At 43.6% G+C, this 19,265-nt stretch overlaps 2 protein-coding genes across 3 annotated transcripts in view; one reads left to right on the top strand and one right to left on the bottom strand.

Moving 5' to 3' along the window:
• LOC311053686 (nucleolar protein 4-like) overlaps window positions 1-19,265 on the bottom strand; it is a gene marked incomplete at its 3' end in the record, with an annotated part of 162,713 nt that overhangs the window by 92,293 nt on the left and 51,155 nt on the right. The window lies entirely within an intron of this gene.
• Window positions 10,365-11,813, top strand: LOC311053268 (centrosomal protein of 41 kDa-like; the record flags this gene model as incomplete). The annotated part of the gene is made up of 1 exon (XM_084068728.1): window positions 10,365-11,813. The coding sequence occupies one exon, from the start codon at window positions 10,365-10,367 to the stop codon at window positions 11,811-11,813; it is 1,449 nt and encodes a 482-aa protein (XP_083924854.1).

Raw genomic sequence — 19,265 nt, 5'->3', positions numbered from 1 at the left:
CAAAAATATCTTACAAAAATAAACCAGTATAGAAATCACTATCCAATAAGTCAGACAATCAGAAAGTCTGCCAGTCCATCAGCCAGTGGCTGTGCACCATACATTCACATACGTCATTCATTCAGTCCAACAACCAGTCAGTCAGTCAGCTAGTCCAGGGCTTCCTACACCTTTCCATGCCAAGGACCCCGAAATAGCCATAGCCTTTAGCTGTGCCCCCCCTATTGCGAAATGGCTTTAAGAAACCCCAAACAAACCTGAAAATAGCATAAATAGCCAATCTACAGGCTCACAACCCCTCACATTGTGACGCCTGCTGAGGTGGTAGATCGCCTATTTCCGCTATTCATGAGAAATGTTGCATGCACAAAACAAGGAGGTCAGGTTTGAAGTTGTTAAACTGGCACACTAATCTTATAAATTGAATTTGAAGTTTAAAAAAAATACAATATGTATATATTTTTAACATCTCTGTCCATCTCCCCCCCCCCCAGGTTAGGCTCCCCCTGGTGGCTAACCAGTCAATTAGTGAGATAGTCAGCTTGCCAAACAGCCCGTGTTCAGTCAACCAGTGGGTGGGTCATTGGGTCCCTCTCTGACAGCTAGCAGGAGCAGGGTTGCTGGAGATTAGCGAGTGTCCAACACTCCTACCCCTGCCTAATCCAGTCAGCCACAAATCTGCCACAAGTATGACGATTAACCCCTTTTCCCCAGCAGGAAGCAATCCCAGCAACACACAGCAGGGATTAGTGAACGCAAAGGTCACCGTGGGACCAAACTAGTTTCACCCTGCTACGACACCATACAGCAGCACTGAGGCGCTCCACAGAGAGGACAATGTGATTGTGAAAACTAATTCTAGTCAATTCCTTCTAGAAGCTGTACACGGGCGATTCCTCGCTCATATTTCTGTATTCATTCATCAGTGGCAAAGAAGAAAAGCCACAACTGCTAGAAAACAAAGCGAATTTCAAAGGAATTCACAAATATTTCAGAATTCGTTACCCAAAAGAACCCAATTAAAGATGTGGCACTTAAACTAAAGTCTATACTAAATGATCCATTAATCAGAGTAAATAATACAAATGGGAACAATTACATAGTATCACACAGGTTAATGTAAATAAGGACTAGAGACAGAATGTGAACATAAAAACCATCCACCATCCATCAAACAACTTACAGGGTGGACATATTCCACATGTACATTTATCCTGCAGATACTAGTTTGGGAAAATTAAATGATGAAATATCTCACTGCTGGTTTGCCTAAACAGTAAAATCCTCAGAGTTAATTTATCCACTTGTACCTCAGAGAGTGTACACATGGAACCAAGTGGACCTTTACAGTCCATTTGGTTCCATTTGTACACGCTCAGAGTTAAATTAACACGGCGTATTTATCACCTCAAGTCAGTGATAGTGCAACTCGGTGAAACTCTTTAGACAACACTACCTAGGGGGACAGCTGTAATGACACTATGATGACACAGGAGCCTCTTGTTGCCAGGAAACATTTGAATTGATTTTTGATCCCGTGACTCATTATGAGTGCTGCTCATTGCTGGAAGCGTTCTGCACCGTATCCCAAATTCCATTTGGATATGTTGAGAGGAAGAGTTTTAATGATATGCTCAGACTATTGGACAGAACACGTTCCTACGGAGCTGCAGTCGGGGATCGAACCAGAGACCTTCTTGTTACAGGACACGACTGTTTTGACCCCCCCGCCACCCGCCGCTCCTACAGACAATTGGCTCTTATACGGCGCCTGGCTCCTGGCCGGACTTAATAAGTGAGCCATCATGTTCAACAGATTGACTTGTCTGTCTGTGAGTTGCCTGCCTCCCAAATGACCAGAGCTGACTATCAGTCTGTCATATTATGTGTCAGAGAGAGAGAGAGAGAGAGAGAGAGAGAGGGGGAGAGAAAGACAGAGAGAGGGGGAGGGAGGGAGTTACAGCACAGCCAGAGTGAGATTCACTGCATAAGGAAGACAGGGAAAGACTGAAAGAGTGACAGCAAGCCAGAGAGACGGGGAGAAGAGAGAGAAAGTACACACTCCAGACTATAGAAAAGTAGAGGACAATGGGGGAGGAGGAGTGCGTGACTTGAGGGAGATGAGAGAAGTCATAGAGGAGTAGAGCTTTGCTCCAGTATTACAAAGCACATCTCTGTTGGGACGCTGTGGTTCCGCTGGCTGAGCACCACACACACACACACACACACACACACACACAGACACAGACACACAGACACTCACACGCATGCACGCACGCACACACACACGCGCCATGCTTGCCAGGCATTACTAGTCCACCACAGAGCAGAGTCATAGTGATTGGTTGTCATGCTGGGTTTCGCCAGAGTAATTAAAGTGAAACTTTTATTATTATTTTATTGTGTGAATGTTACATTCTCAAATTTGACAAGGTTTAGGAGATTCTTTAGGACACACAAATTAGACTTGCTGAGAACATGTCATACAGTAATGTAGATATGGAATTCATTCAGAATATTGTATCATTTTCTTATTGAGTATACATAAATCTTAAACGGTACACCACCGTGGGAAACTTGTTGTAAGAGCTTTATGAAGAGGTCAAAATACATTAGACTGAGGAAGAGGCATTTCAATATAACAGCAGGCTACTTAGATCATCTAGGCTAAATAAAGGACCAATGAAAAAAAAATATGAATTATGGTTCTAACAACATGTTTACATTATTGGTGTAGTAAAGATGTGATAGATTTACTACAGTTTAAGTGGAAAGCTTAAGCTGTAGCCAACAAATTGATATTTGGAGTAAGCCCATTAATAAATGGATTAATACACTAAACCTACAGTACATACAATCTGACATTACTGGCCCACAATACACTTACTGTAAAACAGATAGTGGACCTTTAAGGCATCTGGAAAGAACAATTAGTTTGTATTTGGGATTATGCCGTCATCTTTGGTACGTCTGAGGTGGATTAGCCCTGCTCCTCATCTTAATCCCAAGGACGGCCGGTGATGAACCAGCCAATATGGAAGGCAGAGTTGACCAAATAAAATGTAAATCTAATGCCATGTCCATAGCAACAATATCACTCAGTTCTTTCAGGACAGTTCTTTTGCCTAGTCTCTGTTTTAGTTTATCTCTGCCAGTGTCTGAACAAAACGTGTCCACTCGTCATTATGTGGAACAGCGATTTGCTCTCCTAACATGACAAAAGTCAGCTTTCAGGCTGACCAAATTAACCAATTTTCAACCTAAATCACATTGTTCTGTACTGCTGCTACCCTGAACAGAGCTCCCTCGTAAAATATATCTTGTATCTCAAAGGGATTTTCACCTGTGTAAATAAAAGTCAAATAACATTGTTCTCTTATGAGGAGATCAATAATACAGTGCAAAATGATGATCTCAAAACGCATACATTCACATAAATGAGGATACAGAATGAATGCCGATATGTCAGCCAAACCGATAAATTGCTCTGGAAATTGTCAGGAAACAAATCTTGGTTTCCTGACACTTGCTGTGAGGTCGCATGAAGAGGCACTGTCGCTGTGTGAGGCCCTGCCTGCTTACTACATAAGCTTTGCTAAAAGCTGTGAGAGAAGCTGGTTTTGATGTGTAAAGACTTCCACACGTGAGCAGAATGCTGGCCGGAGGGAATAGGGTTTGTTGATGAGACTGAGGCATGGAAATTCATACATCAAAGCCTCACATCTCTGTGTACATCATAATGAATATCAGCTGAATAACTCAGTGATAATGGTGTTACCATGTCCTCACAGATCTGCAGGAGACTTTCGAATGAGTGTCCATCTGCAACAGTGGCTGGTAAAGAATAAAAGAAAATATCTCCATCCTTTCTCGTTGTTCTGCCAGCCAAACAGATTGTTGGCCTCGATAAGAACTAATTGATTGGTTACCTGCCAAAATAGCTGGTAGAGTTGACCAATGCCAGCCATGGCCAAAATCTAATTTAATATAACTACAAGCAGGGATAAAACATATCCTCACCGGTGATAAATATGAATGACAAGAAGGCGGGTATCAAAAGCAGAGGCATGGATCCCCCCCCAGCACACATACAAATTGAACCCTACTTTTACTAACAGCACTTGAATATACTGTATGTACATATGCATACTAAAATGTAGTTGATTGTGTTACATGATGATGTGTACATAGTACATACTCTGAACGTAAAATGTAGAATGACATACACTATAGTATGTTAAATCCAGTGAGCCCGAGCAAAATGTCCCTAAGGGGACAATAAAGTATTATATTGTATCGTATTGCATCGTGCTTTGTACACTGAACTAGTTCAAAACATCTTCAGCTTGTTACTTAACTTCTCACCCACTGGGCTAGCTTTCCACTCACTGTTAAATCTCTCACATCAGAGGGTCCCACTGGTTTAGTCAATTTGTTTACATTTAAAAGTGCTCACTGTTTGACCCATCCTTGTTTTCTGCCCCCACTATTAAGGCTAGGGCGCTGCACAATCCCCTGAGGCAATGCAAATCAAACACTGAGCTAGCGCGCAGCAGGCAGGACTAATCAAGCCCTGAGCACAGGGGAACTTCCCGCCGTGCAGAGAATACCCTGTACATGAAAAGGCAGCGCTACTAGAGCGCCATGTGCTAATTAAGCATCGTTAAAGGCCATCTCTCTGTATTCTGTTGACACTGCTCATCAAGCAGAGCCCAGTGGGTCCACTGAACTATCCATGACCAATACTTATGAGCTACACAGTTCCCATCTGTGAGAATAGACTAGGCTAGAGAGCGAAGCACTGATACTTCTAAGTTAAGTGCTTAGATTCCAACTAAGCCCATCCATTCTACAGTATATAGTATACTCATGGGTGCAGCAAGAAACTGAAAGTTGAAGTTGAGTTAGGCAACATAAGTACAGTCAAAAGTAAATGTAAAGAGAAGGTAACTTCAGTTACTCTGTCTGTTGTTGATTCATCTGGGATAAGTTCAAATCAAAGACAGAATCTGACAAACACTTTCAAGCTTTGATATTTATTCACTCCAATATCAAACTATGATAAAATATTAGTTTCACAATAGTGAGCCGCAACAGCAAACAAAATCTTGAGCTCAAAATCTCCAACTTTATACAGACTAACACTTATTTTTCCATGTATTATTTTTTGTATTGTTAGGGCCTGAGGAGCTCCCCTGAGGGGATACAGGAAGAGTGGGCACCTAAACACTGTGGGCACGATTTGAACTGTGGACATGATTTGAACATGCACAGTACATCATCAGACATAAATATACCATTTAACTTCTGGTTTAGCCCATAATGACTGGCTAGCCACAGGTTTTGTATCAATTGTAGAAATATTAGGTCTTAAATGTCAAATGTTAAAGCATGTTCAAATCACGTAGACTTTACATTACTTCAGACCATTTTCAGGTGGACACACTGTTTAGTTGCCCACTCTTCCGGTTACCGTGACGATATGTTTTCTTTTTACATTATTCAAACATGGTTGTTGCTTTACGGGATTAAAACCAGGAAAACACAACACTTGCAAAACCCCAGATGATATCTACTAGTCTCATATCTCGATATTGATGTATTGATATATTACCCAGCCCTATGTCAGAGTTAAATTAACACTGAGGATTTTACTGTATACACGCCGGGGCGACTTCAGCTCAGATGGACAGGTATCAGACAGATATCATTGACGTTAAAACATGACCACGCCAGTACATCTGCACTGCACCCAATAACCCACAGCTCTCCACAAAGGTACAGTTACACAAAGGCTCCGTGACTCACTGAAGAACACACTGCCTCCCTTTTCAGAGGGCCATTGAGGGAGAGTCTTGACAGCCTCATTGTTAGAGAGAGATTGGAGCACTTTCAGTGCAGGGCTTTGAATGAAGCGTGTGAGACAGCGTGCCAAACCGGGTGATTTGGAAGAAAACAGTCACACATCCATTCTACTGGATATACAGACATGTGTTAAAGCAAGAGAAAACATGATTAGACCTTGACAACACAGTGTAGAAGAAGAAGGAATGTCATGCAGAAGAAAGAAAGAAAGAAAGAAAGAAAAAGAAAGAAAGAAAGAAAGAAAGAAAGATAGAAAGAAAGAAAAGGTATAGACTAATCGATAGACAGAATGATAACAATAGGCCAGCAATCCAGCATACCCAGAGAGAGAGAGTGTGAGTGGAAGACAGAAAGACACTGACAGAGAAGAAGTAATAAGCAAAGCCTCGCCCAGGGAGATACCAGAAAGAGAGAGAGATTGAGGAACAGATACAGAGAGGGGGGGAGGGGGTGAGGAGAGACCCATCCCATCCAGAAAGAGAGAGACACACCCCTACAGAGAGAGTAAGAGGACGAAGAGGGGAAAGGGGATTAAGCAAGCAGGTTGCTCCCCTCCCCTCCCCTCCTCTCTCTCCCTCATCCCTTCTTCCTCCCTCCCTCCCCCTCATCCTCCCCAGCCCCCCCCTGCTGATCGCTTGGCCAGGTCGGGGGGAAAAGTGATGTTATTTTGGAGCTGAGCAGAGTGGGAGCTAAGCAGGCCCTAACTTAAGGCTTTATCCCCTGGAAGGGAAGCTCTTCTCCTCCCCTTCCGCCCCGTAGCAGAAGGCTGGAGTAAGTGTGGGTGTGTGTGTGTGTGTGTGTGTGTGTGTGTGTGTGTGTGTGTGTGTGTGTGTGTGTGTGTGTGTGTGTGTGTGTGTGTGTGTGTGTGTGTGGGGGGGGGGTGTTAAAGAACCCTTTCAAAGACCTTAACCCCTTAGATGCCAGAGACTACAGCAGCATGCTGTTACACCCTGCGTTCCATGTGGAATTTGGCCTTGACAGACGGTATGTTGAAAGGAAAGATGTTCCTGAACTACCTTGAATACAGTAAAGCCTGATTTCTCACACCAAAAATTGCCAATCTACAAGCTCTCAACGCAGACTACACAGTGTATTGTGAGCTTGTAGATATGATCAAGCTTGTAGACTTGAGCATGTCGATTTTCTGGGCACAAACAAGTCTGAATCAGGCTTAATAACTAGAAAGGTGCGCTCAATGGAACTTTTTGGGAAAGTCTATGACATCAGCCATCTATATGACATATCTATGATGTATGACTCCATATGACTGCCATTGACTTCAAATATAATATTAAAGTTAAATATTTCAAAAGATATTAAAAAAAATAAAAGAAATCATGGAGGACTTCCTTGGGCTTTGCTGTCAGCATGCAGAAGACATTGGACAGTGATCTGTCCAGTGGTTTGTGAGATTAAGTCCTGGACGGACAGACAAACACACACCGGGGCGGAAACATAATCTCCCCCTTGCCTTCAGTCTGGCGGAGATAACAAGGTCCGTCTAGAGGCGTGCATAGTTGAGCCATGTGGCTCATCGCCTTTCATCTGGGGTGTCTGGTAATGTTGATCTGTTTGAAGGTCAAATATAACGAAACATCAAGTCACATTATCTTTTTTTCGCTGCAGGACGCCATCATATGACTATGTGCAAATCGGGTTTAAGATTAATAGTTCAGAAGTTATGTACAATGTGTTGGTGAATTGACCTTAACCTTTGACCATCAAATTGTACCATATGTCAGATATTGAGTTAGGGTTGTGATTTGTTGAAGATACAGTCAACAGAGTAACAGTGGACAGAGTGTCATTACATACATTCGTTACAATGGTCTCCAATTAGTCTCCAATCACTCCGCAGATCAACTAATAGGGCTTCAGTCCGTTGTTACTCTGACATATCAATCACCAGCATTAATGAGGATATGGTGTAATAAAGAAACCTTGAACCTAATGACTTATTTTAGTGAATATGTTGATAATATACAGTATTTGGAAATAGCAAAACAGGCAATGCTGTGGGGAGAGCAGAAAAAACAAGCAACTCCATTACAAATGAATAGGAGAAGTATATTCAGGATGTAGAAATTGTAGCTTATAAGACTTTGTCAGATACATGCGGACCTCCTGTTGGGATCCTAGCAGGTGTACACTGTACATACAGTAAGCACTTTACAATCTTACATTTACTCACTACAACTCAACTGAATTGAAGTAACACTGGATAATTCACCCCTGAGCCAAGTGAAAATCCCAGACCAAAGAAACAAGTTTAATCCATTTAATTATAGCCTCCAATTATTTTCCAATGAACCGATGTGAACATTCATCTAAGGAATTAAGCTCAATCCACTGAATTCACCACCCTCCAGTGAATTCACCACCCTCCAGTGAATTCACCACCCAATCATGTCTCGTTGAACCAAGTTCAAACCATTCACCCCACAAAACAAGCACTAACTGTTAACCACTCAACCATGGAAACCGAGATGATGAGTGTCAACGTCCAAAGACAGATGATGTCTTATAGGGACAAGGGTACAAAGATTTCAATTATGACCACACAGCACCATTTAAACTTTGACCCGCACCACAGTAAACCTTAACCACTCCACCATAAAACGCTGTCTTAGTACCATGTCTGATAATGTGTATAGCTACAGTGGTGCTTTGCTTACACTGTAGCTATATTAGTCAAGTAAAATGACTAAAGACCAAAGTGAGTGACTGCTATTTGTTTCAAAAAGCTTTATACACTGTATATGACATGTAAGGCCACAATGTGACATAACTCTGTTTAACACAATGATGTTCCCCTCCAACTGTATATACTTTCCCCATTTTCGTATTATATTCTGACACTTTCTTTGTCAATGTAAACGTATGTTTTCTCATGCCAATAAAGCTCCTTAATTTGAATTGCTTGTCATTCGTTCTGTTTACATAGTTACATTTTTTACCCATTCTCTAAACTAGGCAGATGAGATAGGCCTACCTCTGTGCCCATCAATCAAAACAATAATAGAAAATAATTCACAACTTTTCAAAATCAGCGCTGTGACAATTACACAGTAAAATAATCTGTTAATTTATCATTTGATTTGTTTTACTCTGAAATGTAACCTAATGGACCCGCACATTTGACAGTGTAGGAGGAGGCGTGAGGGGCAACAATGTGGCGGCGTGTGCCACGCATTGACAGTGTGTGTGTGTGTGTGTGTGTGTGTGTGTGTGTGTGTGTGTGTGTGTGTGTGTGTGTGTGTGTGTGTGCGTGTGCGGGACGGAGCGTGGTCATTCCGCAGCACCCCCCCACCCCCGCCCCCGTGGAGACAGAACAATGTGACACTCACAGTCAGAGAGGCACACTGGCCTACTGCACTCTGCAATTACACAGTCAGCAACTCTCTCATGAATAATCATAATAATAATATCTATAATAATAATAATAATAATTTAAATAATCATAATAATAATCATAATAATAAATAAATGATCGGGGCTACCAATGCCACAAGATCGACCACTAATACGTACTGCCAGTTTGTATTATAGTCACAATCCATAGCCGAGGACTATATAGCCCACTATTCTACACTTCTACAACAAACGTACGCCTCATCCATCCAGCCAGTGTTCTAATGATTTGCAGTTGGACCGGCAATAATGCCCTCGCGATAGGAATCGTTAGCTCTACTGTACGCCTTCTAAGCAAAACAGAATGACAACTAAATATCCTAAAACTTGTGCCCTGATCTGTCGCTCTACGAGAGGACGTGCGAAATGTTCTTTTAGATAACCGTGCGATATGATGAATTTGCATCGATAATAAATCAGAGCGCCTCATCAATACTGCAGCCAATACACCTCGCATCGCATATTATGTGACCGCAGGATAAAATGCAGGATCGCCAAGAATTCAACGCATGCAGAGCCTGATCATCGCTTCTTCCCTCCTGTCATTTAAAGAGCAGGGGAGAGAAACGGGCTGCTAGGCGCACACCACACACGCACACAACTCGCTCCACAATAAAAACATAACCCTTTCCTGTACGGATTGATAAAACATACACCAAAAAAAGAAAGAAAACACCTTACCTTCACTCCAACAAGATTTCAAACATGAATGTCGACCGCTCCTCGCTTCTAAAACATTCAACCTCCGGGTTTTATTTGTTTTTTTCCCTCTCGTTTCTTGCTGTGTGATTTTATTTATTTATTATTTATTTGTATTAAAGGACAATATATCCTGCTATAAGGGAAGGAGCGCCAGCGCACAGCAGGACCCCTCAAGATTCTCTCTGGCAACCAGCCCCAAAGACGGGGGCGGGGCCACGGGCGATGACATCACACCCAGTGTATGTGAGTGAGTGTGTGAGAGAGGGAGAGAGCAAGAGAGGGAGAGGGGGCAGGTCACAGGGCCCATGACGTCACACCCCTTGTATGAGTGTAGTCAATATAAGAGAGTGAGAGAAGGATAGAATTAAGAGTGAGAGACATGAAACATGAAACCCATTGGGAATCCAAAGTACTTTGACAAACGAACACCAGAGAATCCAAGGTATAAACATGTTAAGGCAAGACTGGACACAGGATGCAGTATATCAAAGTATATGGAAAAGGTGGCGGAGACCCAAAGACATTACAGGTACCGCAGTAATGAGCCCTTCAAACGCCTAAAAGTGCCAAGTCTTGCACAGTTGATACTTCAGGTAGCCTCTTTAGCAGAGCTGAATGAAAGTGTGGATGATGACGAACCACTCAGACAGCAGGATGAGACACCCGCTTCCTATCTATCTATCAGCACAGACACACAGTCTGTGATGTCCGAGGCGGAGGTGGAGGCGGAGGCAAAGGCAAAGGCAAAAGCAAAGGCAGATGCACAGCGTCTGTTTGAGCTGACCATGCCCAAGCCGTCCCCCATGCCGTCACTCCCCCCAGAGAACAACAGAAAGGAACCTGGATACTCCTGCCACTACTCTACCAGGTCCACACTGCTGAGTGTTATAAGTGGAGTGGGAGAGCTGGACATACTGGACAGGAACAGGAACAAGAAGTGGAACAGTCAGAACCACCCGCCGGACATGAATAGTCAGACGCACCAGCTCCCATTGGACAGAAACAGTCAGACGCTGGACAGGAACAGTCAGACGCTGGACAGAAACAGTCAGACGCACCTGCCGGACAAGAACAGTCAGACGCCAGTGACTGCCACCACCACTCCACTGCTGGCTGACAGGACTCAGCCTGAGTCCGCACCGCAGAATGTTCTAAGTGGAGTGGGAGAGCTGTCCGGCGGTCCGACACCGGTGACTGTCACCACTCCGCTGCCGATCGATAGCTCCTACCCTGACTGCCCCTACCTGCTGCTGGACGTAAGGGACCAAGACCAGTATGACCAGTGCCACATCATCGGTGCATACAATTACCCCCTCACCACTCTCTTAACGCATAACATAAACACCAAGGAAATGCGTAGTTTTAAAAACGCTGAAGGGAAGATCATCATTGTGTACGATGAGGATGAGATTATAGCCAGGCAGGCGGGCAAATTAATTTGTGAGCGAGGATTCGAGAATATCTACATGCTCTCCGGAGGTCTCAAGTTGCTTGCTCAGAAATTCCCGGAAGGGATGACAACGGGCTCCTTCCCAGTCTCGTGCCAGCCATCTCCCACGTTGGTTGGGGGGAAGAGGCGCTCGGTACCGCAGCCGGAGGAGCCACAGGTCATGGCGGACAGGAGGTTGAGGTTCACCGCAGATGAGCGGTCCAAGATCCAGCAACAGCTGGATGAGCTATACCAAGGCAGTGAGGCCGACAGTCGCTTGTCCAGCCGACTGTCCATCAACAGTGTCCAGTCCAACGCGTCCAGCAGCAGTAGCAGTAGCAGACAGAGCCTAGCCATGGCCAGGAAAGAGGCTGCCAGGGCCCAGAGCTGCAGACCCTGGAGGTGACCCACCTCGGCGGCCGATCACAACAGGCTGCATGTGTGGACACTCCAATCAGTGCATTACAATTGTCCAGTTTTCATTCATTTTCTGTGTTAGCAGGCGGGGTAATACCATGAAAAGGACAAATCTAATCTCTGAAAACTACTGTATATTGATAAACTTAAGCCATTGTAGTTATAAAAGTATTACAGATTGAGCAACTTGCATGGCCTCATCTAAAAGAAAGTGTTTTTGTTGAACTGTATATAGGTAAAATAAGAGATTATTTTACCTATAGGGGGCTCAGTTAAAATGTCTAACTAAATGTAACTTTTTGTTATTTTTTTTTAGGCGACAGCTACAGTGAAAGAGAGGAAAGGCAGCAGGAGAGAGACCGTCACACTGCAGGAAGGACCACCACAGCACCACCCATGTTGCATGTGTGCTCCCACCAGACGGGTCCCTGGTGCACCCCGCCTAAATGTAAGTAAGTGTAAATTCTCATACATGCAAGCAAAATGCAGACTGGATGGAGCTCTACAAGTTACTCTGTCTGCCCTTTATTACGCTTCTGTTGTGGGTGGAAATGAGTGACTCATGACAGCAGTGCCAGCCAGGGGTTATTTGATCAGCAGGTGTTTCTGATCATCTTAAGGTTGGTGCTATAGACACGGTGCCAGCAGAGGGAGAAAGAGATGGCTCATTGGTGAAAAGTCCTAAAGCAGTGGTTCTCAAACTTTTGGGGCTCAGGGCACTCCTATATATTTCTTTCACCTACAATTACATTGTTTCTTTTCACTTCATTACTACATTAACATTTAGCACAACAGTATGTTAGTCCCTACTATAAGTATTTGTATCATTGTAATGATTATTACTAGTTATTATTATTGTAAGATGATGATGGTGACCACAACATTCACATGCACAGTTGAAAGTATACATTCAATCTCATTTCAATCTTCACCATAGATCTTTGGATCTACAGTATGGTGTGGTATTATGCTGTTTGTCTTTTAAAATATTTTTGAAATGCTTTGAAATTGCTTAATTTGATAGGACAGTGAAGAGACACAGGGAAAAGCGAGTAGGTATCAGAGAAAGGTTAGGCAAGAATCTGAGTTGTGTGGGACTAGAAGCAAACACTGTTTGAATGACAAGGTTGAATGATTATTTTGCAGTCCACTCGACACTTCTGGAATCTTAAGGGGCTACTGTGATCTGATCTGACATCACACACAATTTAATTATCATTTATTGTAGAAACTCATGTCTTGATAGCCAATGATATTAAATGTTTTGTGCTCCATCCATCCATCCACCCCATTGTGTTCCTCTCTAATCTGCTCTATCCATCCATCCATCTTCCCTCCCCCCCTTCAATTTTGACAGGTCTCAGCATCCTATGGGAGATTGTATTGTTAACCGCAATGCAAATGAAAGAAATGGGGAATCCCTTTACTAGGAATAAATTAACTAATTTCATCATAAATTGGTCACTTGTGTAATTTCACTAGCCAAGGGTTTCCATGGAATATGGCTGTGGACTGTTATTATAGTTATTATTGCTGTTGATGTGCATTATACTGTAGTTATTATTGCTGTTGTGTTATTATTCTTGCTGTCAATCTTTGCGTTTCCCCGCTCTCTTTCCTGTGTCTCTCTCTCTCTCTCTCTCTCTCTCTCTCTCTCTCTCTCTCTCTCTCTCTCTCTCTCTCTCTCTCTCTCTCTCTCTCTTCTCTCTCTCTCTCTCTCTCTCTCTCTCTCTCTCTCAATCTTTGCGTTTCCCCGCTCTCTTTTCTCTCTCTCTCTCTCTCTCTCTCTCTCTCTCTCTCTCTCTCTCTCTCTCTCTCTCTCTCTCTCTCTCTCTCTCTCTCTCTCTCTCTCTCTCTCTCTCTCTCTCTCTCTCTCTCTCTCTCTCTCTCTCTCTCTCTCTCTCTCTCTCTCTCTCTCTCTCTCTCTCTCTCTCCCCCCCCCCCCAACATGGTCGAGGCAGATGGCCGCCCACCCTAGAGCCGGGTTCTGCTTGAGGTTTTGCCAAATGCTTGCTCAGGGGGCACACGTTGGGTTTCTGCTCTATATATAAAGTGTCTTGAGACGATTCGTGATTTGGCACTATAATAACGTTTAACTAAATAAACTGAATTAACAAGAGAACAATTTCATAACCCACCAAGGGGCATACTGTATTTCTGAAAAGATGTAAGCCCAGCCCACCACGGTAACTACTGCAGGAGCCACTGGGAGCGATCCAGATGACCTGGCTTATTGACAACACCCACAGAGAGAAGAATGAATACTGGAGGAGCTCCATCACAAACAAATGATATAATATTCTCTCATGCAATACAACCACAATGCAAATATGAGTCACTTGAACCTTACTGTCCCTTTTCTGGGGTGAACATTTGGCAAAAATAGCAGATCTATAAGCAACGCAGCGTGTTGTGAGCTTGTCGATCGGCTATTTCTGGCGAAGAGATTTGATATAGAGGGAAATCTAATATAGAGCCCTGGGGGACCCCAGTAGGATTTAAGTGGTTAAGCTAATAAATATCAGCAAATAGATGAAGATACGAGACCGACTGATGGAAAGAGTAGATATAGATCTATTAGATCCCTGTTTCTCAACATCTGGTCCGGGGACCACCAGGGGTTTGGAATGGAACCTTACAGGTCAGTAACTCTGAGAGTGTACAAATGGAACCAAATGGACCCAAATGGACCCTAATCAATAACTTAATAAAATAATCGATGAATAGTCGATCCCTATTTTTGTCTCCGCCAGGCCGAAGGCATGGTGGAGAGTATGTTTTCACTCAATCTTATGCTATTCCATGCAGCCAATGGGGCTTTTTTAACGGTTTTCCCTCAATCTTGGACAAGCAGACACTCCTCTCCAAGTGTGTGAAGCTCTTTTTAAAGCACTGTTGCGCTTCTCTGTATATTACATTACAGCAGATAAGACTATATGGTGGCGCTGAAGTGCTTTTTAATTTTCTTCTTACATGGCAGTGACCTTTTCCACTGGGTTCACTCATATTCATAACATAGTGTTTTAATATACACCAGAACGTGTGTGTGTGTGTGTGTGTGTGTGTGTGTGTGTGTGTGTGTGTGTGTGTGTGTGTGTGTGTGTGTGTGTGTGTGTGTGTGTGTGTGTGTGTGTGTGTGTGTGTGTGTGTGTGTGTGAGCAAGTGTGTGTGCGTCAGTGCGTGAGTCTACACTACAGTATGTGATCACTGAAACATTTACATGCCAAACCTGCCACCTACAGGTGAGTTATTGCACTACAGTCATAGTAATAACCATGCAGTGAAAGTACCACAGCAACTACAGTCAGCACTGGCAAGCGTGCTTATTGCTTCTTCTGCTTAATTCTAGCAGGAAAGTAATGAACCAGTTAAGCCTGCACTGCAGCAAACTGAATTCAGTGTTCATATTTACATATGGTGATCACTGGGCTGATGCTTCTTTTCCACAGTGAGTTAAAAGCGCAGCACGAGTGCCATCATGTGCTGAGATTTAATGCCAGGCAATATTCCTGTGATCCTATCCCTGTGTTTTTTACGGCATGGCACCAAAGGAGTCAGCTGTCTATAACAGCATTTGTCTGTATGACCCCCACCCATATGTATGTGTGTATGTACCCCAAAATCTTGCCCAGAAATCAAGATTTTGCCCAAAAAGTATGTCTCCAGTGACACCATCCAACCCCTCACCCCAACCCACCCCAACCCACCCTGTGCGAGGCACCAACAAGGTCAATCGTCCAAAATATGGAGTTGCACATGGTTCCACACTGGCCTCCAAATACTGACTGCACAGGGAAACCATGCTTTCATTCTAGCACCCTGTCTTGTTTTGGGTATACTAAAGACAAACTAATACTCGCAAATACTCAATCCATCTTATGCAGGGCAGGGAAGTGAAGGGAAAGGGCAGAAGGAAGGCTACTTCAAGGGCATACCCTTTAAAGATGTAGTAAACTCAACATGAGACGAAGTCATCGTTTTCTTCTCTTGATACAGATGTGCACGCTGTTAGCAGTGTAGGTCGGACTTAAAAACAACAAAAATGGAATGATTTAAAGAATAAATAAAACATGATGTTTTGTAGAACACCAACTGAAGTGATACATGTTATTTTGGGTCCCACCAATCAATCATGATGTGTTGGCTGTGAAAGGGCGTGATGTGAAACATATAGAGTACAAACAAATGTACCTTTGATCAATATTAATCTGCTCTGGAGATACTGTACTGCACCATATTGCGCGCGCGTGTGTGTGTGTGTGTGTGTGTGTGTGTGTGTGCGCGTGCGTGCGTGTGCACGTGCGTGCGTGTGCCCTCGGCATTTGTCCTCTTCAATTTACTAGTCAGGCGTGTTTGTTTGATCAGCACATCCACACTCAGATCTTTGACAAACAGCAGACATGCCTTTCTGTTTTCATCTTTTTCTGTTATTTTTCTTCAAAACACAGCAGGCAGTCTGTGCCTTTGTTTCTTCACTGGGAAAATATGAACCTGTGCTGCACCGCAATGTAGCCTACACACCTGTCTGTCTTACAGGAGAACTGAACTTGGTTCAAAATGATCCGGATACTTCAGTGTGCTAAACCCAAGGACATGATCTTTTAAATGTTTTGGTTTTAGTCCTTGTCAGGGTGGGTGTCACTTGTTTTGAAAGAGCAGACATGTCATTTAGGAATGATGGTGTTGCTTTGAGAGTCTGTTGTGTTTCTCCTCAAGGCCTCCTGACTCTACAGTCTTTTCACAAAGCAGCCTTTATCAAACAACCAACCATTCTCCCTTTGCTGTGTTCGCCAGTCTTCTAGTAATTATAACACACCAACCCCCAACCAATCTTCCCTCCACACACACACACACACACACACACACACACACACACACACACACACACACACACACACACACACACACACACACACACACACACACACACACACACACACACACACACACACACACACGTATGCATGCCTACATGCACACACATAAGCACCCACACACACGAATGCGCACACCCACACACACGCACTTTTAGCGTCGCCCAAAAAAATAATGAAATGAGTTTTCTCTGGAGAAAGGTGGAATAATGGGCAGAGAGAGAGAACATAAACCATAATGAAGCACCTCATTCTATCTTTTTAATTCTCGCCCCAACGCCTCCCTTCCCCCATCCCTCAATCCCTCCCCCATTCCTTTCTCCTGCCCTCCTCACAACCCCCCTATCCCTCTCCTCCCCATCTCTACCTCCAACACTCCTCACCCCCCCCCCCCCCCCCACCCCTCCCACCACTCTTGGCAATTTCCTCGTTGGTTTTCACCCCCACGCGGCACCTATCTCCTTTTTTATGTCCTCTGTTCTCCTTTCCTCTGGTCTGTCAGACTCCACCCTGCCCCTCCTCTCCTCTCCTCTCCCTTCTTCCTGTCTTGTATTCTCTCTCTCTCTCTTTTCACTTATTCTCTCCTTTCTCATCCGCTCCTTGCACTTGTCATCCCAGTAGTTACAGTCAGAGCTCTCCTCTATGGTGCATCTGCTCACCCTCCTTCCCCTCAGGAAGCATTCTGGGTAATTTCCCCCTCTTATTGAATTGGGACAGAGCGGATGGAGGGATGTGGAAGAGAAGAACGGATGGACAGAAGATGGGATAGTGTTAATGGGGCCAGCAGAGCGAAGACCTCCCTCACATAATGTACTGTATACTGTATCCTCTCTCTCTCTCTCTCTCTCTCTCTGTATCTCTCTCATGGAGACAAAAGAGTAGAGACTCTCAAAATAATAAACACCCCCTTTTCTTATCTTCCTCTTTCTGTCTCAATCTACACTCAGTCTTTCTGTATTGATCAGTGGTTCAAGTCCAAATATTAATCCGGCTATAAGTATGGTGTAAATGTAATGTTCCTTCACATAGACTGAAACTCTGGACTTCAAGCAGAGGTCTGCTGGTCAGTTGTGACATTGTTAAGGGCTTGTATAGATTTATATATCTCTCTCTCTTTCTTTCTCTCTCTCGCTCCCTCTCTCTGTCTCGCTGTCTCTCTCTTTCAGACAAAAGACTCTGACCTCCTTTTTCTCAGACTACTATTCAGCCATCCTGCACTCTGCTTCCCCTCTGCCCATTCTCACGCACGCACACACACACGCACGCACGCACGCGCCAAAGAAAGACACACAAGCACACATATACAGACACAAAGATAGACATACAGGTGACGCATGGACTCACAGCAATGCACACACGTGCATGTGTACGTGCACACGCACACAGTGAACCTAGTGCCCCCTTATGTCCTGTGTTATTATTTCTATAGGTGAGTGAGTCATTGTTCCTGTCTGGAGCTCAGCTCTTCTGGGAATAACACTATAGGCTGTCTCGCACGCACGCACGCACACACACACACACACACACACACACACACACACACACACACACACACACACACACACACACACACACACACACACACACACACACACACACACACACACACACACACACACACACACACACACACACACACACAGAGACTGTATTAAAGTAACAAAATGGACACAAACATTTGAACACTCTCAGAGTTAAATGAACACTGAGGTTTTTGTTAAAGAAAACGGTCTAATAACGCCATGGCTTCCATGTGGATCTCAAGACTTCATGTGGCCAGTCAGTCATCTATGATGTCAATACTATGATGTCAGTACAATGACTTCAGTTCAATTACATCATTCATCTCCATCTTTGGGAAAGGTTTCATCCCAAATCCCTCGCCTATGATTTACAGTATAAAAGTATTTACAAAGGTAAAATGTCATGATCTTGACAGCCTTAGCCTTACCGTGAAATAAACCAGCCTAAGTTTGTTACGTTTCCATTTAACAAGGAACTAACCTGTATAAAACCGCTTACATTAAATTTACACAGAGAGGGAAGATGTCTTTACAATTACCTACGTAGATATTTCTGTTCCATTGTCAGATCATCTGTGACAACACCACATCTTTCTACCACTCTGAAGCTATTGTGTTATTCAACTTGCAGGTCCAGGTCTATCCGAAAACTGTCCACAAAACATTTCTATATATATATATTTTTTTAAAGCCAATCTACAAGCTGTGTGTGACATGTTGTGAGCTTGTAGATCTGCTATTTTCTTTTTGAAATTACTAAAACTTGACTGAAACACTTTTTCTTTCTCTAATTGTCCCCTATAATGACCTGCCCATAATTGGGACGCCAGGGTTAAAGTGGTTAGAGAGCAACCCATGGAGACGTTCCTGTTACCTTTATTTCATTCACTTTTTCACAATAGAACTTTCACGCATTGAGACAGAAATGTGTTGATGACATGTTTTGCAAACCAGTGGACAAAGCACAACAAAAGGAAATGATGGACAGAACATTCCAAAGACTGTTAGGATCGATAATAGACCGTTAGGATCAATAAAATACAA

The sequence above is a fragment of the Gymnoscopelus microlampas genome, assembly GCF_963454915.1.
Source record: "Gymnoscopelus microlampas genome assembly, chromosome: 10".
NCBI classification, from domain to species: Eukaryota; Metazoa; Chordata; class Actinopteri; order Myctophiformes; family Myctophidae; genus Gymnoscopelus; species Gymnoscopelus microlampas.
The sequence above is the reverse complement of the archived record's forward strand: the minus strand, read 5'-3'. Positions and strand labels throughout refer to the sequence as shown.